This window comes from Apium graveolens, chromosome 10 (assembly GCF_009905375.1).
Source record: "Apium graveolens cultivar Ventura chromosome 10, ASM990537v1, whole genome shotgun sequence".
NCBI lineage: Eukaryota > Viridiplantae > Streptophyta > Magnoliopsida > Apiales > Apiaceae > Apium > Apium graveolens.
The window spans coordinates 86,998,752-87,023,673 of NC_133656.1; the positions used below are offsets into that span (position 1 = coordinate 86,998,752).

The 24,922-nt window shown below is 36.3% G+C and overlaps 1 protein-coding gene and 1 non-coding gene across 2 annotated transcripts; both read right to left on the reverse strand.

Annotated features, from left to right (window-relative positions):
• Positions 1-2,511: 2,511 nt before the first annotated feature.
• On the reverse strand, positions 2,512-2,618 carry LOC141694948 (small nucleolar RNA R71). The gene has a single exon (XR_012564226.1). It is a non-coding gene; the product is annotated as a small nucleolar RNA R71 (small nucleolar RNA).
• Positions 2,619-12,557: 9,939 nt separating this feature from the next.
• LOC141690724 (tetrahydroberberine oxidase-like) lies at positions 12,558-14,159 on the reverse strand. The gene has a single exon (XM_074495499.1). It carries the CDS (start codon positions 14,157-14,159, stop codon positions 12,558-12,560), a length of 1,602 nt encoding a protein of 533 aa, XP_074351600.1.
• Between the last annotated feature and the right edge of the window lie 10,763 nt (positions 14,160-24,922).

Consider the following 24,922-nt stretch of genomic DNA (forward strand, 5'->3'; position numbering starts at 1 on the left):
TAAAACACCGCAAACTTTTAAAACGATTTCCCAACGAGCATATTCCCTCAACTATATTTTATTGATTCGGATATTAAATATTATATACATATTCCTTTATTATAGGAGTAGTATACTTCAACGTTTATTTATTTCAAACCCGATTAATTATGATAGATTATTAATTATGTAAACAGAAACTAGTTGAGGAATACTATTTAAATTAATCTTTTAGAGAATAACTCATTCGAGGTATGATTAATATCAATTATCATTTAAATTATTTATAGACTACTATTTAAGTAATGATTACTTATTAAGGATTGTTATTGGTTGAAAGATCATAGATCCTGATATACCTTCTGATTTAGAAGTATTATTCGAATAATTTCAGATCGTCGGTGAATATTATTCCGACTTATTGTTATATTAAATATAGTTTCAAGAAGAAACTTTTACCCTTATTAATTATCTGTTGACAACGGTCAACTCACATCCCTAGTACTTCCTCCGAAATTCTCGGAAGTACGTATATACATATATGTACACTTATATTTAAAAAGATAAACTATCTCTATCAACAAGCAAAGCGCTTGGGGAACTTCGATGTGGTTCAAGTTCCCGAGATTGATAGAATTCTGTTGAAGGACAATGGAGAGGTAGACTCTGGTACTACGTGTCCTGGATGGGCTACGAAAGGTACCGCAGGTGAAGGTACTTTGTGTACTCAGGAACTTGTGAAGTATGTGCATACCCGAAAATGGGACACGTAGCCCAAATGCGGCCAGGGTGATACCCGAGAGATGACGGTATTCGTCCTTTTACTAGTAAAGAAGGTTACTTCCGTAGGACGACTGATCATCGTATGTGGTGGCTCATGTGAGATTTCCAAACTCTTCCAATTGGAATTGATATGCAATACCGTAACCCAAGCCTAGGTGCTGGGATTACTATTAAGGTATTCGCAGGTTATAAAACCCCCTTAAAAGAATTGTTTTCATAAGAATGTGTGGGACACCAAGAAATCTACTTTTAAATAAAACATATATATAATATATGATGTTATTATACAGTCATTTTCATACTGTACATTATTATGCTGAGCATCTTAGCTCACACTTGTTTTCTTAAATTGACACAACACAACAGTGAATCAAGATGCCTGCCATGAGAACCACAACCAGGAAACGGGTAGGAAATGGCCAGTTGTTCCGTAGATTGTTTGGTGCAGTACCTCAGGTAGTCGGAATAAGCTGGATTAGTTTTCAGTTATTTATAGTTCGGCTTATTTATAAGTATGGTTTATGTAAGATAAGAAATAAGAAATGTATATTCGGCCGGCGGATTAACCTTACTTAAAGGTCACCCCGGGTAAGAGTAATTATATTTGGGTTGTAATAAAATGTCTCTAGTAATGATGGTTCGTTTCCAAGACAATAACCTGTAGTGTGTGTGTGTTAAGTGTGGGGTCATGAAGCGTGAGTATTTACATATCGTAGTATGAGTTGTGTAAGTTTAGATAGCGTGGCTTCCGAGACTCCTGACCCCGGGTTTTGGGGCGCCACACTAAGGATAATAACAATGACTATTAAAGGAAGTAGGAATGAAGTTGTGATCTCATGAGTGTTTTAATATTGTTAATTTGAAGTGTTAATTAAGTGGTTAATTTTAGTAGTTAATTGTAGTTAATAATTAGTTAATCAAATCTAAGTGTTATTGTCTTAACATTGAGAAGTAATCATACATTGGTGGGTGAGTTTAATTGAACATAATTAGTCTGAGTCTCTGTGGGAACGAACTAGAAAGTATTCTATATTACTTGCGAACGCGTATACTTGCGTGAATATTAGCGCGTGATTTCGCCCTAACAAGTTTTTGGCGCCGCTGCCGGGGACTCGGCGTATTTGTTTAGTTTATGTACTTACCATCATTGGTCATTAGGACTCAGTGATTAAGATGTGTTACTTATTGTTTCCGGTTGTGTTTCAGGTACTTTAGCGAGCGTTTATGCAAACTCGCTCTCGTACTCGCAAGAGGACTTTAGATACAGCTGAGGAGACAGACGAAGTTCTTGATATACCGGAGAAGATAGATTTTGAAGATTCGGATTCAGGAAGTGAGCAGAAGGAGCCTGTAATCATGGGTGATCGTATTGTTCCGGCAGATCCAGCTCTTATGGACTTTTCTCGGCCTAAAATAGATGACATTCAGTCAAGCATTCTTCATCCGGCTATCCAAGCTAACACATTTGAAATCAAGCCGGGCACTATTCAGATGGTGCAGAACTCTGTTTCTTTCGGAGGAGCTGCGACTGAAGACCCCAACATGTATATAAGGAATTTTGTCGAGATCTGCAGTACTTTCAAATATAATGGTGTGACTGATGAGACTATCAAGCTGAGGCTTTTCCCATTCTCTCTGAGGGATAAAGCTAAGGACTGGTTACATTCTGAACCAGCTAGGTCCATCACTACTTGGCAAGATCTTGCGCAAAAGTTTCTAGTGAAGTTTTATCCAATGGCAGAGACTGCTGCTATGAGGAGTGCTCTTACTCAGTTTGCGCAGCAACCTACAGAATCTATGTGCGAAGCTTGGGAGCGCTACAAGGAAATGTTGAGAAAGTGTCCACATCATGGAATGCCCGATTGGATGGTGATCACTGGTTTCTATAATGGTTTAGGGGCCCAATCTCGGCCTATGCTCGATGCAGCAGCTGGAGGCGCCTTGTGGGACAAAATCTATACTGAGGCTTATAATCTTATTGAGACTATGGCTGCAAATGAGCATCAAAACCCAACTCAAAGGATGATGCCTGGGAAGGTAGCAGGTATTCTGGAAGTCGATGTAGCCACCGCTATTGCAGCGCAGCTCAAAGCGTTGTCTATGAGGTCAATTCTCTAGCTACCTATGGAGTCAATCAAATAGCTATGGTCCGTGAGCTTTGTGCAAGTTCTCATGCTACAGATCAGTGTTCTCTTGTTAACGAATCTGTTCAGTATGTGAACAATTATCAGCGACAACAGCAGCCTGTGCCAGCTACTTATCATCCTAACAATAGAAATCATCCAAATTTCAGCTGGAGTAATAATCAGAATGCTATTCAGCCACCATATCAGCAAGGTGTGAGTAAATAGTTCAATCCACCTGGATTCCAGCAACCACAGCAGTATGCTCAAAGGCAATCATATCCTCAACAGGGAGGTGCAGCTGCACCCACTAGTGCTGATTTTGAGGAACTTAAGCTGTTGTGCAAGAGTCAGGTGGTGTCGATCAAGACCTTGGAAAATCAAATCGGTCAAATAGCCAATGCAGTGCTCAATCGTCAACCTGGCACACTTCACACGGAAGTGCCAGGCAGGAAGGAAGCTAAAGAGCAAGTCAAGGCTATTACCTTAAGGTCTGGGAAAGTTGCTGATGCTGAAAAGGCAAAAGAAGGAGAAGCTGAAGTTGGAGATGAAGAAGCTAAGCAAAAGGAGAAAGCGGCGGAACCAAGGAAGACTACTGTTGAACACACTCTGCCTGAGGGTAATACAGGGGAGAAACAGCTCTATCCTCCACCACCTTTCCCTAAGAGATTGTAACAACAAAAGCTGGATAAGCAGTTTGGTAAGTTTCTAGAGGTGTTCAAGAAATTTCACATCAATATACCTTTCGCTGAGGCTCTGGAGCAAATGCCTAGTTATGCGAAGTTTATGAAGAGTATTCTTTCAAAGAAGGTGAAATTGGATGACCTTGAGACCGTTGCTCAAACGGAAGAATGTAGTGCTGTGCTACAACAAAAGTTACCTCCAAAGCTTAAAGATCCAGGTAGCTTCACCATTCCTTGCACCATTGGCAAGTTGTCTTTTGACAAGTGCCTTTGCGATTTGGGAGCAAGCATAAATCTGATGCCGTTGTCGATCTTTAAAAAGTTGGATTTACGTGATCCAAAGCCCACCTACATGTCTCTACAATTGGCTGATCGTTCTATTACTTACCCAAGAGGTATAGTGGAGGATGTGCTAGTCAAGGTGGATAAACTCTTCTTTCCTGCAGACTTTGTTATTCTGGATTTCGAGGAAGATAAGAAGATTCCCATAATCTTGGGAAGACCTTTCTTGGCTACTGGCCGTACCTTGATAGATGTGTAGAAAGGTGAACTTATAATGCGGGTACAAGATTAGGATGTGACCTTCAATGTATTCAAAGCAATGAAATTTCCTACAGAAGATGAGGAGTGCTTAAAAGTGGATTTGATTGATTCTGCGGTTACTTCAGAACTCGATCATATGCTAATGTCTGATGCATTAGAAAAGACCTTAGTGGGGGATTTTGACAGTGATGATGAGGATGGCAATGAGCAATTACAATATCTTAATACTTCTCCCTGGAGGCGAAAGCTGGACATGCTGTTTGAATCTCTTGGTACTTCTGACCTCAAAAATGCTGAAGGAAAGCTCAAACCATCAATTGAGGAAGCACCCACCTTGGAGCTTAAGCCAATGCCTGAACACTTAAGGTATGCTTTTTTAGGTGATGCATCTACATTACCTGTTATTATTGCATCTGACCTTTCAGGTAGTGAGGAGGACAAACTCTTAAGGATTTTGAGAGAATTCAAATTGGCTATTCGATGGACCATAGCAGACATCAAGGGGATCAACCCTTCATATTGCATGCATAAGATTCTGCTAGAGGAGGGTAGTAAGCCAACTGTTGAGCAACAGCGCAGACTTAATCCTATCATGAAAGAGGTGGTGAAGAAAGAAATTCTGAAGTGGCTGGATGCAGGAATCATTTATCCTATTTCTGACAGTTCTTGGGTGAGCCCCGTGCAATGTGTGCCTAAGAAAGGAGGTATTATTGTGGTAGCAAATGAGAAGAACGAGCTCATCCCCACTCGAACAGTCACAGGATGGAGAGTATGCATGGACTACCGAAAGTTGAACAAGGCCATGAGGAAGGATCACTTCCCTCTTCCGTTTATTGATCAGATGCTTGACAAGTTAGCTGGTCATGAGTATTATTGTCTTCTGGATGGCTACTCGGGGTATAATCAGATTTGTATTGCACCAGAGGATCAAGAAAAGACTACCTTCACTTGTCCATTTGGCACGTTTGCTTTTCGTAGAGTCTTGTTTGGGTTATGTGGTGCACCGGCCATTTTTCAGAGATGTATGATGGCTGTATTCTCTGACATGATTGGGAATAATGTCGAGGTGTTCATGGACGACTTCTCCGTCTTTGGACATTCGTATGATGAATGTTTGAATAATCTTCGTGCCGTGCTCAAAAGGTGTGTGGAAACTAATTTGGTGCTCAATTGGGAAAAATGTCATTTTACGGTGCGTGAAGGCATTATTCTTGGGCATAAGGTCTCTAGCAAGGGTCTTGAGGTGGATAAAGCCAAGGTGGGAGTCATTGAAAATCTTCCACCACCTATTTATGTGAAAGGAATCCGTAGTTTTCTTGGTCATGCGGGTTTTTATCGGCGTTTCATCAAGGACTTTTCGAAGATATCTAAGCCGCTGTGCAACTTGCTTGAGAAGGATGTGCCTTTCAAATTTGATGATGAATGTTTGACGGCATTCGAGACTCGTAAAAATAGTTTAATCACTGCACCAGTTATTACAGCACCGGATTGGACAGAGCCTTTTGAGATGATGTGTGATGCGAGTAATTATGCGGTAGGCGCAGTTCTTGGGCAGTGCAAGAATAATCTCTTTCATGTGGTCTACTATGCTAGCAAGACCTTAAATGGGGCCCAAATGAACTACACCACTACTGAGAAGGAGCTCTTGGCTATAGTCTTTGGTTTCGAGAAATTTCGATCTTATCTGCTTGGGACAAAAGTGACAGTATTCACTAATCATGCGGCCATTCGCTATTTGGTTTCCAAGAAGGATTCGAAGCCGAGACTCATTCGTTGGGTGCTCTTACTACAGGAATTTGAGTTAGAGATCAAGGATCGAAAAGGTACTGAGAATCGAGTAGCTGACCATCTCTCTAGATTGGAGAATCCCGAGTGTACTTCACATGATAAGACATTGATCAACGAATCTTTTCCGGATGAGCAGTTGTTCGCAGTTCAGGAGGAAGAGCCATGGTTCGCAGATATTGTGAATTATCTTGTCAGCAATATAATGCCTCCTAATTTGACCACAGCTCAAAAGAAGAAGTTTTTGTATGAGGTGAAGTGGTATATGTGGGATGAGCCGTATTTGTTTACATAGGGAGCTGACCAGATCATCAGGAGATGTATCCCATTCTGTTAGACAGAGGGGATATTACGAGACTGCCACTCCACAGTTTATGGAGGACACTATGGTGGTGAGAAGACGGCAGCTCGTATCCTGCAAGTAGGTTTTTTCTGGCCTACTTTGTTTAAGGATACTCATCAGTTTGTTTTAAGATGTGATCGTTGCCAAAGAGTGGGAAATTTGACGAGAAAGGATGAGATGCCGTTAAATGTGATGCTTGAAGTCGAGGTCTTTGATGTTTGGGGAATCGATTTCATGAGGCCTTTTGTCTCATCCTGCAACAATCAGTACATCTTGCTGGCAATCGATTATGCCTCAAAATGGGTAGAAGTCAAAGCTCTACCGACAAATGATGCAAAGGCAGTGTTGAATTTTCTTCATAAACAGATTTTCACAAGGTTTGGAACGCCACGAGTAATCATAAGTGATGAAGGGTCGCATTTCTGCAACCGTAAGTTCACTTCTATGATGCAGCGTTATAATGTAAATCATCGAGTTGCTACTGCCTATCATCCGCAAACAAATGGTCAAGCGGAAGTGTCTAACAGGGAGATCAAGCGCATTCTAGAGAAGGTTGTTTGTCCGTCAAGGAAGGATTGGTCTTTAAAGCTCGATGAAGCTGTTTGGGCTTACAGAACAGCATACAAAACTCCACTTGGTATGTCCCCGTTTCAACTGGTGTATGGTAAGGGATATCATTTACCTACGGAGCTTGAGCATAAGGCCTATTGGGCGTTGAAAAAGTTGAACCTGGATCTAGATGCAGCTGGAAAGAAGCGAATGCTTCAGCTTAATGAACTTGATGAATTTTGACTCCAAGCGTACGAGAACAACAAAATGTACAAGGAAAAGGTGAAAAGGTGGCACGATAGGAAGCTACATCCTAAGTTATTCGTGTCGGGGCAACAAGTTCTCTTATTCAACTCTCGTCTCCGACTTTTTCCAGGGAAGTTGAAATCAAGGTGATCTGGACCTTTTATTGTCAAAACTGTGTTTCCACATGGAGCGGTGGAGATTTTTGAGAATGATCTGGACCAAACATTCAAGGTTAATGGTCAGCGTTTGAAGCACTACTATGGGGACACGGCAAACCGAGAAGTGGTTAGTGCCGTTTTATTGTTAACTTGAGGAAGGTACGCAACGTCAAGCTAATGACGAAAAAGAAGCGCTTCATGGGAGGCAACCCATGATTTGTTGTTACAGGAACCCTTAGAAGTTAATAACCTATCCAAAACCACAAAAAAAATCAGAAAAACCTGGCCAGAATTTTTTTTTCCAGTAGCCTCCTCAGCGCCCGCTCAGCTCTGCTGAGCGACCGCTCAGGGGTCGGCTGGGACAAATTTTTTTTTAGTTCAATAAAAAGCGAAAAAAAAATCAGAAAAATAAAAAACAAAATACAGCCCATAAACCCACGACCTATTTCCCCATTATCCCATGATTTTAACCCTTAAACCCACTCCTAATCTAATTCTACCCTAATCCACACCCTATATATACATACACCTATCCCTTATATCTTCCATACACTTTCTACACTTCAACTCTCTCCCAAACACAAAAACACAAATCTCAAGCACTTTTATTCAGATTCGATGGCACCCAAGAGAACAAGAACTATTGATAGTAGCAACACTGTCCCTACTGCTAATTTTTCGAGGGGTACTGTTGCGAGGCCTCGTTTGAATGATAGGGCTGCTGAGGAGGAGTACACTAGGCTTCTGGGGAAGCCAATTCTGAAGGAGAGGGGATTTTTACCATCGGGGAGGGATGGTGAGTTGTTGCCTATGATTGCTGAGAAGGGGTGGATAGCTTTTTGTGAGTCGCTGGAAGCAGTACCGATGAGTGTGGTTCACGAGTTCTATGCGAACGCGAAGGCCGAGAAGAATGGGTTTTCTGTAGTCCGGAGGATGACGGTTGATTATCACCCAGCGGCGATTCGCCGTGTGATTGGGTAGAGATAGAGGAAGCCTATGGAGGAGAACTGGAACGAGAAGACTGCTGAGGATTTTGACTTGGATTTGATTTGTGCTACTCTCTGTAGGTCGGGCACAGTATGGACTTTCAAGACTGGAACTAATGAGTATCGTCACTTTCCAGCGATTGCGATGAACAGGTATGCCCGTGCATGGAATGCATTTATTTGTGCTAATATTCTGCCTTCTTCGTATGCACATGAGGTCACAGTTGAGAGAGCACAGTTGTTGTGGGGAATTGTGAATGAGGAGTACTATGTGGACCTTGGTGAGTTCATCTACCAAGGAATTCTGAAGTTTTTGAGGGGAGCTAAGCACGTGAACATCCCATATGCATCCACGGTCACTAAGCTTTGTCGAGCGGTGGGAGTTCAGTGGCCGTCTCATGAGCAGTTACAGTTGCCGGCCGCTCCTATTGATTCCGGGACTCTGAATGCGAGGCAGGAGTGGACCGGTGGTGAGCCCGAGGAGCATGGGCTGGGTTATCGTCTTCCAGGAGGGCGTCCAGCACGAGGTGCTACTATGGTGACGCCGAGGCGTGATGAGGTTGGTTCTTCTAGAGCTCAGAAGGGTTCTGGGATGGCTGATGCCCAGTATAGGAGGCTGTCACGGAGGATGGATGCTATGTACGAGACGCAGAGCAGGTTTGCTCAGAAGCTCACCCTTGCGCTAGGGACCGCTTTTCGAGGCCTTAGAGCTGACATCCAGTGGCCAGTTTTTGGTGAGGACTCTGCATATCCGCCTCCTGATACACCACCCACTGAGGGTGATGATGATGATGATCTCTCCGAGTAGGTATACCCTATGTTCCTTTTTACTACCTTCATTGGGGACAGTGAAGATTTTAAGTTTGGGGGTGGTAGTTAAGGAATATTTTGTGTGTGTGTCATATAGTTGCATATTCATGATAGTTTAGTTCATATAATTGCATAATTTTTGCCATATAGTTTTTTTATTATTATTTATGGCTTTATTTGTTTATCATGTCATGTAGCTCATGCATATGCCATGATCCCTTTTGCGATGATTTGCCGACTGGTTTGTGATGTTGATGCGAGTGTAGTGATATCATTAAAGTGATGTTGAGTCGTGTAGGTTGATATGCATGCTAGAAACACTTGTATTTTCACTAAGTCTTAGAGAATGCTTAAGGACTAGATGGTTATTATGGTCTGATTGTTTTCGAGGATAATCTATTTATTATGCTTAGAATTTTATAATAGGTTCTTAGTGATAAAGGCATGAAAAGAAAAAAAATGGAGTAAAAAATGGAATTCGTTGCTAATTGTGGCTAGGCGTCAAATGGCTAGTAGCCAGCTCGTATGTTTATGCGAGTAGTCTAGGGTTGAGCAAGATGGAGCGAAACGCACTTGCTAAGAAATTTTGAAAAAAAAGAAGAAAAGAAAAAAAAAATAAAAGAAAAAAAAATAAAGATAAAGAGTTAATGCATAATTGATCACGAGTGGGCTCTTTGGTATTCGAGTTATTAAGTTCTTAGGGGACTTTGTGCCTAGTGACCTAAGGCTTTAGAGTCTGGGATCCGCTAACCTAACACTCGCTACATGGATACCATTGTATAAGTCTTTTCTGGACCTCACTCATTGCACAGTCAAATAAGCATTATTGTTATGAATAAAAACATGATTCTTTGTATAATCATGTGATTGCCTTGATGATAGTTGAGTCATAATAATTGATCTAGTTCTGAAGTATATCTGTTAAGCATCTGCACACACCACGTTTCTGGCTGTATGTTAGTTTGCATGATTTGATTGATCTTTAGTCGCCTAATTGCATTTGTTGAGATGTTGTAAGTTGGTTGGTTTTGTCATAGTAAGGGGGATCGCTGCATTTCATATAGATTGCATTCATGCATGTTTTTATTTTGTTTTTGAGTCTGTGACGCTTGAGGACAAGCATCGATTTAAGTTTGGAGGTGTGATAAGTGGCATTTTATACCACTTAGAACGTCTTATAATAGCTTAAATTGGTGTCTTGAAATCAAGTATTTTGTGTATTTGATGTGTTTTTCTAGTGTTTGTGCATTTCAGGGTATTAGTTGTATTTCGGGGGAGAATTCATCAATAATCAGCATTGGCATGTGTCTAGCATTGTAAGAGGGAAGAGAGGAGAAAATTACAGCGAAGAAACGGAGCAAAATCAGACCATTTTCCAGTAGGGGTCTGAGCGCCCGCTCAGCTATGCTGAGCGCCCGCTCAGCTATGCTGAGCGCCCGCTCAGCTATGCTGAGCGGCCGCGCAGGAAGCTGAGCGCCCGCTCAGCTATGCTGAGCGGCCGCGCAGGGACGGGAAAATTAGATTTATTATTTTAGACTCCTATTTCTGTTTGGCTTCCAACTTCTGAGTAATCTGAGTTTTATGGGACTCCTATATAAGTAAATTTCAGAGACGTTTCACGTGTGTTGGATTGTTGTATTAATCAAGGAGCGAAGGAGATAAGGAAGAAGACCGTTTTAGCACATCGCAACGAAGAGGAAGCATATTTCTTGTGATTCTTTATTTCGTTGTAACGTTGGATGCTAGTTTTCTTTGCTTTGAACCTATTTACTCTTGTGACGTACTCTGGTTTAATATAATTAGTTTAGTTATTATTCTTTTGTGTTTATTTATCATGTTTTCATATGAACCCATGATGATGATAAGTGCTAACATGGGCTAATCGTGATCATGGGGTCGTAACGGATTTGCTATGGAATTCTTTAGTTAGTTGTTTAATACCTTAGTGTGTGGTGATTGTATGATATCTAGTATTGGTTGTGCGTATTCGTCTTATGTACGTCGCGAACATATAAGATAGGGTGTTAATCTCTTGTGAAGTGACAGTGGATCTTGAGATTTAGAACTTGCCATGCTAGCATAGGTTCATGTACGAGTCTGCATGATTAGTGGGTAACTTTAACCGTTTTATTCGCCCTGTGTAATCAAAAGGAATAACTTGTTCTTAAATCATTATGTTGTCAATTTCTGTAGACATATAGGGACTCAACATAATTGATGCCTGTTCAACTTCTATTTTAATTGTGGATGTTTGGTAGAATGGTATTAGTACAATGAAAGTTGGCTTTTATTAGTTTCGTGTTATTCGATTAATATCATCACCGTTGCATACTAAGGATAATAACAATGACTATTGAAGGAAGTAGTAATGAAGTTGTGATCTCATGAGTGTTTTAATATTGTTAATTTGAAGTGTTAATTAAGTGGTTAATTTTAGTAGTTAATTGTAGTTAATAATTAGTTAATCAAATCTAAGTGTTATTGTCTTAACATTGAAAACTAATCATACATTGGTGAGTGAGTTTAATTGAACATAATTAGTCTGAGTCTCTGTGGGAACGAACTAGAAAGTATTCTATATTACTTGCGAACGAGTATACTTGCGTGAATATTAGCGCGTGATTTCGCCCTAACAGTATACATCAAATATTTAAATCTAATGTTATAATCAGAATATTGGATAATTATCGATTATTAAATTTATTATATTTCACGCTAATATTAAATTATCTAAATATTAACGTGAATAGAACTTTAACCTACATTTAGTAAAGTAAGTCCTCGACCCCTACATCAACCCTTTATTGACAATATATAAAGTATCATTTTTATATTCTTAACATCGAAAAACATGCGTTACCGAACATATATTTGTATAATATTAATTAATTAATTTTTTATTAATTACTTTTAAAATATCTGAATTAAACCCGAAACCGACTCGAAACCTGAAAAAAACCAATGGATCGAATTTGGATATTTATTTTTAATATCCGGACCCGAAACCAATCCGCGAAACAAAACGGATCGGATTTGGATCTTACGAAACCCGATCCGACCTGACCCATTGCCATCCCTAGTGCCTCATATATTTAATTATTTAAAATATAAAATTTTGATTTATTAAATTCATATAAATTATATAAATTACACATATATTTAATTATTTAAATATTCGGTCCGGCTTGAGTTTTCCCGGTTCCGTTTTAACTAATAACCGGAACCAAACCCATGTAATCGGTTCGGTTTTTAATATTTCGGTTTTGGCTTGGTTCGATTTTTTCTACTCGATTTTATCGGTTTCGGTTCAATTTCAATTTTTTTCGATTTTTTGCTCATCCCTAATATCGCTTCACAGGTATGAACAGAGGCCCATGTGTTCAATGGACAAGAATAGATTAGGTGTGTAGTAGAATTACTAATATTTGTTAGTACCATATTAAAACTACAACAACTGTAGGAAGAATGACCGAAATCTGGTTTTATTGGTTTATACGAGTAGACGGAAACAAAATATACAATGGATTACTACATACACGATAGAGTACTTAATTGTAGTTCTAAACTTTTCAGACAGAGATTAGTGGAGGGATACTTTGCTCATGTCTAAAAAAGTTATCAGGATCCACGACTGATTTGATTTTAACCAACTTGTCAAAATTATTCTTAAAGTAGCGTCTTCCCCATCTACTTGCCTGTTGGTAGCTTGTGGTGCCTTCGAGATTGTTACTCCCCATCGTCAGGTCGACATAATTAACATATGCACTTCTTGGATTCTTGGTTACATATGGAGTCAAATAAATTGCTAAACTTTTAATCCATTCCATGCGTTCAGCTTCATCTGTATCAGTTTCTGCAAACCTGTTAAACTTGAACAAAGTTCCAGCTCTGTAAGGGAATGGAAGTGCAGACTCTGAAATTTCATCCATTCTTCCTCCGTAAGGTGTAAACTGTAAAGTTGCTTTTTGAGGTGGAAGTTTGTACATCATATCCCACAAACCTTCTAACCCTTCTATAGGAATTGGAACTTGAGTATAGTCATTATTCGATTTAAAAGCTGGTCGAGGAAGAACTGTTAAGTTAAGCAGTATTTCAGGAGGCGTGAACAATTCAAAACCTGAAAAGTACACCATTGCCTGAAGCCAGCTTACTTCAAAACAATCTTCTCTTACCACACCAAGCTCCGGGAACTGATCTTGCATCAAAGAGAGCATCTTATCAACTCTGCCTAGGTACATGCCTTGAAATAGGAAGATCATTGTTCTCTTATCTGATCGAGGACTGGCATTGCTCACGATACTCTGTCCATCGGCCTTGATGTTAAGTTCTTTAGGGAACTTGGTTGCAACCGATTGGTATCGATGAAAAATGGTTGTCAAATTTTGCTCCACTGTTCTGAATACTTTGTAAACAGTTAAAATTTTCGGCACTGGAACTAGTCTTACTTTCCAGGAAAGCACAACTCCAAAGCTACCACCGCCACCTCCTCTAATGGCCCAAAACCAATCCTCCCCCATCAATTTCCTATCTAAAATTCTTCCATTGGCATCGATCAAGCGAGCATCGATAACGTGATCGGCAGCAAGTCCGTACTTTCGCATCATCATGCCATAACCCCCTCCACTTAAAAGTCCCCCAACACCCACATTCCCAAATAAACCTGATGGAAAGCCAAGAGAATCAGTTTTTTCTCCAATCCTGTAGTAAAGTTCTCCATTTGTCAAACCGGAACCAATCCACGCTGTTTGGCTCCCCGCATCAAAACTGAATGTTTTGAGATTGACAATATCAAGTATCACGAATGGGATTGGAGAAACATAAGAAAGACCTTCGAAACTGTGACCACCACTTCGAATTCTCATTGGCATATCATGTTTCTTGGAGCAATAAATCACCGTCTGGATCTGTGATTCGGTCACTGGTGTAACAATGACCAGAGGTTTAGGCGTCTCAGGCTTTGCAAAACGCAAATTATTAATGGTGTAGAGCAAGGTTTGAGTAAAGTTTGGGGTTTGCTGGGTGTATACAAGTTTATATATGTCACTAGAGTGACGATTAAGACACTTGACGAATTTTTTCGGGGGATCTTTATCTTTTGATAAAGCAGATGGTGCTGCACATAGAAATGTTAACAACAAAAGAACAAAAGAAATCAAAAGGCTAGGCTTCATTTTTGGTTACAACTAAAGACAAATAAAGCTTGGAGTGTGTATTGATGAGAACTGCATGGTATTTGCATGGCATTTATAGTGCAATATGTCCCATTATAATAAACTATAGTTTAGATCCAGAGGAGTTGACAACTTGAACATGTAGTGTGAGTATGTTTTTTAAAAGACAGTGTCAACTTTATAACCTGGGATAAACTACGTGCCTTCATTAAACCACCGATTATCTCACCAATTATTGACCTTCTCAACCACTATAATTAAACCAACTTAAATTTCTTGTATTTGATGTGTTCCTTTTTAATTGTTGTATTTTTTCTTTTTTATAATTAAAATTATTAATTTTTTGATCAAAAATTAAATATTATTTTTATATTATTTTAATAACTGAAAAAATATATATTAAAATAGATTAAATATAATTTTTAATATTTTTTTTTGATTTCTTCAATTATAAAATATTAATAAATTTGGATCAAATTTCGATTAATTTGACTGTACATAAGTCAAATGTGACAAATAAAAAAGAACGGATACAATAATTTGTCAATTTTAATATTTTAGTAGGAAAACTCCTGACAAAATAAATAAATACGAAAACTCCACTTTCCTGAAAATTTCACAAAAAAGACAATTACTAATCACTTGTTTACAGTGCTGGTGCTGGAAGAAAAAAAAAGAACATCCTTTATAAATATTGAAATTGAAATAACGTCCAATAATAATTCAGATTTTTGGTAGAACATGCAGGGGAGGGGCGGTTTGAGTAATAAATTCGCAGTTCATGATACGTTATTGAACCAGAAAACATAACTTAAAGCTATTTCCATTAATTATAATATAGAGTAGTAGTATAATTTAACCAGAGAACATTATTGTTTCTGTTGTGCTGTGAAATAATAAGATTATTATTATGCGTTTGACTTTGTTGGATTATCGGCTAAGAAAAATAACAGCTCATGCTTAATTAATGAAATTTTATAGTTTGACAATAACCAATAATGTTAGGGTTAGTTTTGAACAGGGCAAGTGCTAAACACGAAAAATTATAAATTTAGCTAATTTTAATTATTTTATATTTTCTGCATATAGGGAGATTCGTTATTATTAAAAAATAGGAGGTAATCAAAATAAGCTAAATTTATAAAATTTAGTACTTGATATTACTTATTAAGTACCTACTTAAATGAATAAAAAAGATTTTTTTATTAATACACAAGGGGCACATCTATAATTACATGACTTAAATAAAAAATTATTAAATATATCATTAAATTACATTACGTTAGTGCCTATCTAAAAATTAACAAAAAATAATAATTCACTTCATAAAATGTGCAACTGTGCACTTCTAATACAAAGGATGATTGGAGTATTGGTTAAGAAGATGATGAGCTTAATTAACTTCTGAGATGAACGGTTACTTCGATACAAAAGTGCATTTGAATGATAAGATTCGAACCAAATCATCGTTAGAAGAATTTTTTTACAAAGATCAGTTCTTGTTGGAGAACTCGAGCATCACCTATGTTTTGCAATCAAAATACTATAAAATATATTATTTTGTAAAATATATTTAACGAATATCATAAATTCATTAAAATTGTTGAAGTTCATTTATATTTAATAATGTATAATGTATAAATTCTGCAATTTGAACAAATGTTCTGCAAACTAAACATGTTTTGTAAAATAAAACATTTTTTAATGTTCTACATGCAGTACATGCATTATGTTCAACATTTTTAATATATTAATGATCTTTATAAAACATAATTCACAAAATACTACGTTTTGCAATGTTTTTATGCAAAATTTTAGTTGTAAAACATAAGTGATGTTCCTAATCACTAGATTAAATGTATACATATTTGAAAACAAACAAGTGTTGTTTTAACGGTGCAACGTTTATTTTTATTTTTATATTGCCAAATTTAGAGTAGATTTTATTAATAATTTGAAAGAGACTCAATCGAAATAAATCCATAATTGATTATGTAACCAGGTTGAAAAATGAATAAATGAGTTAAATTATAATTAACCGCTTTGTTTCCGCATTACCTAACTAACTGAATATAAATATTCTTAAAATTAAAAATTAAAATAATGGTTTCACGAGTAATCCAATCTGCATCCCCCCTGAAAACCGTAGCTAAAACACTGTCTTCACAACTGACCCTCACCCTCACATTAATTTCATATATAGAATATGAAATTAATGTAAGGGTTGATAGCTTCACAATTTTATAGCTAAAACACTAGCTTCTCTTTTTTCTTCTTGGGCCGAATAGAGCTTGATGAGAGAGAAGGGAGAGTTGGCTTACATCTTTTCTTGGCTTTAGAAACTTTTTGTGATATGATTGATATGTATAATGCTTGTAAAATCAAGAAGCATGGTCTCATCTTCCAAGGTTACAAGTTAGGTAGTACCATGCACCATCCCTTCTACTATTCTTCTTAGCAAGATTACTATTTGATCACCAATTCTTGTTTGCTTTTTGTACTAGTTGGTTTGTATGGGAATTTGCATGGTTTTATTTCGTTTATTTATTCACTTACGTATACTTGCTCGCTTCCTCGTAATTTTAGTAAATCCTCGTAAGTGATTCGCGGGGTAATCCTTTCTTATGAATCCTTATATTATATAATCTTGTACTTGGGTTTTATTCGTAGGATTTTAAATCCTTGGTCGTAATGCGATTCTCGTATTTCTTGATAGTTCGTAAAATAAGGTCGTTTTGAAATATTGGTTTTCTCCGAGTACTAACGACTTTTACATACATTCATTTCATACGTATAATCATAATATCAACTCGGAAACTTAATTTAAATACCCTTATATAGTGTGGGCTCAAAAGTTTTTTCTTGATCTTCAAGATTACTATTCATTCATCATTTTACAAAGTCCCAAAAACTCGGGTTGTTACAGTGTCAAACATATATTGTGCTATATTTCTTATTATCTTAAAAATATATACATTAAAATTAATAAACTAGAAATAACATGTTATACAAAAATTACAAGTGTTAATATAGGATTTGATATCTAGTGTTTAGAATCTCGATAGGCAGGAGGACGTGTTCCACTACACCATATATGATCTTTTCTAACACTTTTTTTGGTGTTACAAGTAAAAATGTTACCTTAAATCACTAAAATTTGAGATGAGGTAACACTTTTTTAAACATTTTCTAGTTAATATATGGTATATTTAGCTTTCAAGGGGTTACTGTTACCCGTTGACTGTTTAGATGTTATGTGACATCTAGACTTTTTCCCTTTTCCCTCCCAGTAGAAAAACAAACACACATTTGAAAGTTAATTGACTACAAACCCCTTTTTATCTCATTTTTATTGTGGAATATAAATTTAGGAATTTTACCTTCAAATATCTGGTATTCAAGCTTATAATTTCTTGTAATTAATTTTATTTTCAGTCGAGTGGTAGCGGGTGTGAAAATTGTGCACATACTCAAATATTCGTGAAGTCAAACACTGGCAAAAAGTGCAAGGAAAACAACAGCAGCGATGAAAATATGAATATTACTGGTTTAAATATTTGCCTAACTAATGGGGATAGTGATAGTCAAGTAGCAAAAATGCGGATATAATGCTTTTGTATACTGTAGACATGGTAGCTTGCAAATTAAAAAGTTTCAGCAAGTATCATGTCTTACATAAATCACCTTAAAAAGAAAATTAGATCCATATACAAAAAGATATTATAGAGTTCGATATTGCAGAGTTCATTATAATTATACTTTATAACGAAAGAACGGATTTGACCCCTCTGGCTTGAATAAGCTATTGTAGTGATATTATGCCTTTTCTGTTATTTCTTGTTGTAGCTCAGAAGGTACACCAGAGGCAACCTGATGCATTTGATTATTTTAGTAATTATCTCATGATTTAGATTAACATAGTGAATTGTAAAATTAATGAACATATATTTATAATAATTTAGTTATTTTTACACTCAACTAATTCAAAGAAAATGACTGGTCTAAACTTCCTAAAACCAAACTTAATTATCGTGATTAAATTGCAATGATCATTCTGGTTTTCATATGCTATTAATTGGTTTTTATATCCCGATCACTAAAAATTTATTTTCATCATGTTTTTATATTAAAAACAGAGGGCAGTGTTATTATGGACACCAGTACCAGCTGAACGTGATGCATTCTTGGAAAATGAAGCCACAATGATGCTAATGGAAAATAAATTAGTTATCATAGAAAACAAGGAAGTGTTTTTGGAAAATTGAACAATTTTTGTGACCAAACAGTTGTGGCTTTTAGATGAATTTAGAACTTTGTTCATTTTGGTTGAGTTGGAACTTTGTATTTGTTGAATTTGAACATTGGTTAATTGTTTTAAGTTAAATATGTAATTATGTTTTTAATGTTGCATGTAAAATTTAATTATTAAATTTAGAAAATTAAAAGTGTAACCAATAGATATTTTTATGTTGGTAAAAACAGGACTAAGTGTTACACTAAAAATAAGAGTGTTAAAAAAGAAATATTACAATAATCTATAATCATGTCACCAAAAGATTGAATTATTTTATCATACAATGTTATAATAGCAAAAATTATGTTGCAAAAGAGTCTATTGCAACATGTTCTTAGGTGTTGCAATAAAACTATAGTTACACTTGCGTGATGTTACCGTATATATAGAAAGTGTAACTATATGGGGTATATTATAACACTTTTACCAATATTAGCAAAGGTTCAAAAAGTGTTACCTTATACCCCTATTATAGAAGGGGCAAATCTGATACCCACGAATTTTCAAGAGGTGTAACCATAGCCCAATTTTTTATTTTAGGTAACATTTTTTTGATCATTTTAACACTTCTTTGGGTGTTGTAAAAGGCCATATTTGGTGTAGTGTTCATTTTAAAACTATATTTGATGTAGTATCAACTCAAATAATTGGTCCACAAGTCAATGTGCCAATTTACCTTATTCTCCTTGTTTTGTCTGATACTTCATCAAGCAGTTATTTTATTACTTACTATTTTCAATAATTGTAATAACCTTAAATTGATGTGGGACACATCAAACATTCTGTTAGCATTGTTATTCCCAAACAATCTAACAACTAGAATTACAGAAGGGGGGTTGAATGTAATTCTTGGTTTCTTTTCAATTTTAAGAACTTCTGACAAATATAAACATATCATTGTTTGAATATGCAAAAGTGCGGAATGAAAATGTAGATGTATTCAAACACAAAGTAATTAAACATAAGGATTAAAAACTTTGTGGTGGATTGAACTTACCCACCAGAGATATATATTGAAGATAACTCTGTGATGTAAGAATGCACACAGCTGCTTACAAGTATGATACACTTAGAACAGAGAAATTCTTAACATATACAGCTTTTTCTATTTCTCAGTTCTTGCTTCGTTTTTTTTCAACTTGCTACTCTTGGTTTATATATCACCAAGTTACATGATAAAAAGACAAACTAATAAGATAAAAGTGTCTTAGTCTAATTACATGATGCTCCATTTCTCCATCCAGCATCTTTGAATATCTTCACGTTAGAATGGAAGTGGAAATGCTTCTTTGTTCTCTAAAACCTGTTAATAGGCTGCCATATTGCATTTGTATACAATCAACCCATGTGACTGTCAAGTCACTATCAACTGCTTTTTGAATTTGATGATCCGTTGAAACTCTGTTGGATCATCCGTTGAGACTTTGTTGGATCATCTATTGAGAGTCTGGTGGATCATCTGTTGAAACCTTGTGGAATATCCGTTGAAAGTATCTTCATAGCAGTTAACTCTATTTCAGTTATGCAAGATTACAAGGCATCTAATATTTACAATTAGCCAACCTATTTTGCATATCAATCTAGTAGTCAACATGACTTAGAATATCCTACAACTTCTAGTTCTCTAAGGCATTATAATATGCAGGAATGTGCTACCAAAACTTATTTAAACTTAAACTACTCTTTCAACGGATGACATAGTACATTATCCATTGAAAGCTACAATTACAGTTAATCAAATCTACTAAGGTGTTTTTATAGCATATCATCAACTCTACAAAATATTCCTAACAAACATATTCTCTTTCCCCCCACTAGCATTGGGGATAAGAATGACTGACTATTAATCATTTGGATTGGATTATTTTTATGAAAGTTTGAGCTCTCAGAAATAGCACTTTCTTATCTGTGTTAATTACATTTTGCTATTTATTATCTTGTCATCATGGTATTAGAGCTGTAGATGTAATTGATAAACACTAATTTCTTTATCTATTTATGTCTCTAATAGCATTATCAATCCCAATTTTTTCGACACCCAAACTCATTTCCTTTTCTTGAACGAGTCATATATGTTTTCTTTGAAAACCACATCATATAAATATGGTTAATGGTGAAGGAGGAGCAGAAGGATGGCTTGTGTTTGTTGATATGCAGAACCCACTCTTCTTACACCCCTATGATGTTTCCTTATCTATTAGTATAACTAAGTTACAAGGTGATGGTGATTACAGGTCCTAGAAGCATTCCATAGAGATTCAACTTTCTCCAAAACGCAAGCTTGGATTTGTGATGGGTACAATAACAAGAAGCATAACAGATGAAACTCAAGCATCTCAATGAAACACTTGTAACAATATGATAATTTATTGGCTTCACACTAATGTTTCTGAGAATATCTAGCAATTCATTTTGTTTATAAACTCTGCTTGTGAGGTTTTGAAACAGTTGGAGAAACGTTTTTTACATAGCAATTGTTCTAGGAAGTATAAGCTTAATAAGGAACTATTTGGTTTAAAACAAAACATAATGATTGTTACCGAGTATTTCACTTTTTTAAGTAGTTTGTGAGAGGAGATAGAGTCTTTGAATACACTGCCAACTGTATCTAGTAGTGCTGATGATATAAGTGAACTGCTTAAGGCCATTACAACTATGAAAGAAGAGTCAAAATTGTTTCAATTTTTTAATGGCATAGATGACTCATATAGCCCACAAAGAAGTCAGTTGCTCATGCGTTTTCCTCTTCCAACTGTTGAAATGGCATATTCAGCCATCTAACAAGAAGAAGCACACAGAGATATGCTCAGTAGTGCAGATTTGGATATTAATGCTATGTACAATAAAAGTAATGTAGACAAATTTAAAACCTACTTTGCTTTTGGAGGAAAAGGTCACAATCAAGATAAATGTTGGCATGTAGTAGGCTATCCCAAATGGCACTACAAAGCCAAGAAATCTGGGCAGAAGACTCAAAATAATAGGAACATGTAGTCTGGAAATAAAGGTGGCATATCTCGAATGGAAAATATGTCTGCTCAGACTATATCTGATAACTCTCAGGAGGTGAAAGTTACCTCTCAACAATTGGAACACTTATTGAAGTTGATTCAGTAATGTGGTATTAGGATTTGAGGGGATCTGATGATAAAGATGAATTGGATACAAATAATTGCTTCTCTGGAATGGTGACATGTAATCTCTCATTCACTCAAGGTGATGTCTGGATTATTGGTTCAGGAGCCAGCAATCACATGACTACTGAGAAGGAAAAGCTGACCAACATTAGAGAAGCTTCATCACATTTAACAATCAACCCGCCAACTGGTACAGCCTCCAGAATTTCACACATTGAGGATATTATTTTAAGCAATAGATTGGTGCTGAAGAATGTTCTCTATATTCCCCAATTTGAGCACAATTTTCTTTTAATCCATAAACTCGCTAAATATAACAAAGGTGATATCAGTTTTAACCTACATCATGCATTATAGTTGATTCCACCACCATGAAGGTGAAGGGAATTGGACAAGTACATAATGGCATGTATTATTTGGTTGATACAAATCAGGCTTTCATTGCTTGTTAATCTACTAATAGCAGCTCTATAGAGAGTCCTTCTCCTATGGTAACATCAACAGCTGCAAATATGGATCAATACAAATTGTGGCATAATAGGCTGGCTCATGCTTCCAACTCAACTATGCAGATTTGTTTTCTTAAAACCTCTTTTGCAGCACAATATTTAGGGTTGTCTTACACACCCCTCTGCAAAATTCACTAAGCTTCCTTTTCAAACCAGCTCTTCACACGCTTCTAAGATCTTTGATTTAATTCATCTTGATACATGTGGGCCATATAAAGTGTGTACCAGGGGCAAGTACAAATAAATTTTGATTGTGGTTAATGATTTCCCTAGAGTGACTTGGTTATACTTGATGCATTATAAGTCTAATTACTTCAATGTTATAAAAAACTTTTATCACTACGTCAAAACTCATTTCAAAAGGGACATCAAAACCATTAGGTCTCATAATGCACTAGAGTTTAGTGATGAATACTGCAAACTGTTTTATACTTCTGTTGATATTGTACATCAAACCTCTTGCATTTATAGACCTCAACAAAATGCTAGGGTAGAGAGGAAGCATAGGCATGTACTTGATGTAGCCAGTGTTAGTGTTTGTGCCCTAGAGACAACACTATTATGTTTATATTATAAAACATTTGGATTATTAATTATGATTATATAGATTATTATTTAGTAATTTATTATATCTTTATTTTCTGCGATAAGATGTTAGATTAATAAATGTCCTTGGAATATGATATGTAAATCTATATGTTAGGTCACACACACTGTAGAAGGGGGTTGAACACAGTGTATAGAACAATCAAATCGAATTCAAAGAACACAAATAACAGAAAACAAACTTTATTAAACTCTGTTATAATGTGGAACTGTCCTCTCTCAGTGATGAACAAATATCACGAGAGCTGCTAGGGTTACAATGAATATTATTCTCGATTATGATAACACTTATATTGTAAACCCTATGTCTGTGTTTATATACTACACAGTTACAAGATAATCGCTAATTGATATGGAATATAATTCTGCTTCTTAAAATATATCAATCAGTTATCTTTTCTTCCAAGTATTCTTTTCTTCATAGAATTCCTTCTTCATGCATATCTCTTCTTGCGTCTGTCTTGATCTTCTTTCCTTTCAATCAGCCGCCTTCCTTATCTGAAAGTTTCCTTAAATCCTGATATTATCTCCTGATAAATATCTCCTGAACCTTAAGTACTGATAACTTAAGTTCTGTCTTCAGTATAAGTGCTGATTTCCAGTTAAGTACTGATTTGTCCTGTTTAAGTAAGATCTGAAAAACTAAACACAAATTATATCAGACATGACATTATCAAATATATCTAACAATCTCCCCCAACTTGTAAATTAGCATAATATACAAGTTTAACAGATATTTGATGATGTCAAAAACATTAAGTACAAATGCATGAGAATTTGACTAGATAACTACAACTTACAGTCCTTAAAGCTTTACCATCTTTAACTTCTGATAACAACTTCAGTCTGTATACACATCGGAATTTGAGCAGTTGTAGATCTTGACTTTGCTTCACTTTTTGATCTCTTCAATATCAGGAGTTGTTCTGAGATAGTTCTTTAACAAACATCTTTCAACATATCTGAGTTCATCAATCATTCTCCTTTTAGCATCTTTAAGTTCTGCAGTATCTTCACCAGTTTGGAAGATAGCATATATGAGATCATTAATTTTTGCTTTTCTCAACTCCTGATCTAGTCTGATGACATAGGCTTTGTCAGACTCTAGATTGAATTCAAGTCCCTTAATACCAAGATATGTTCTGATCTTTGCAGTATTAGGCTTCATATCAACAATATCACCCTTGTGATCTCTGTACTTGGGACAATATGTACTGTCAGACTTTACAGAATAGAGCTTCTTTTGTCTCTGAATTTGAGTCTTCAAACAATTTGCAGCACTTTCTGTCAATCTGTCCTTCACTTGAAGTAAGAATAAAACATGTTCTAGTTACTCAAAATACTTCAGTGATATAGCATTTTCCCTTATGTGGTAAACCCTTCCATCTGTCTTGAAATATAACAAGATGTGTTCTTTCAAGAAGGCATGGTAGACCATCTATATAGATTCTAGTTGATTCAATTTTTCAGGAGTTGCTCCAATACCTGGTTCACTTAAGGAAGTTGGATCATTGGTTGTATTCTGCACTCTTCTTTCATCAACACTACCCAATCCAGATTTATCTCTTGCTTCCTTTCCAGTAACTACTCTTGCTTCAAAACCACTTGCTGCAGTCTTTAAAGGTTGAGTCTGTTTGGCTTTAGTGAATCCTGGTAGGAGTAACTTTGAGGATTTAACATGAGCAATGTCAGAGGTTTCCTTTGACTTATCTTCTGATATCAAGCCAACTTGAGCTATGTCAGAGGTTGCTTGCTTCATTGTTATATCAGAACTAACTACATCTTGACTCTGAACAACTTGAGCCATGTCAGAGGTTGTCTTAGAAATCTTCTTTGAAATCAGAGTAAGATCAGCATCTTCATCAGAAATTTCTTCATCCATAGGAGGCACATAAACCTTTACAGGTTCACCAACTTTTTCTTTGCCCTTGGACCTTGGATCTATCTGCAATTGCGATTTGGCTTTAGTTGCCACATGATTTGTCCTTTCTTTTATCACAATGCCTTTAGTCGTAGGAAATTTCTTTTTAACAATAGAAGCTTCAGATTTGGAGTTGACTTTTTCTAACTTAAGTCTAGCTTCTTCTTCCATTAGACTCTCAAAGTCCATTCCTGGATTTTCTTTCAGAAAAAACTGTCTTGACATTTCTTCATCAAGTTCCAACAGTTCATCAGAACCTATCATTTTACCAGTATCAGAAGTTATTCTTCTCCCAG

Coding starts and splice junctions, on each gene's coding strand:
- LOC141690724 (XM_074495499.1), bottom strand. CDS start 14,159: ATGAAGCCTAGCCTTTTGATTTCTTTTGTTCTTTTGTTGTTAACATTT.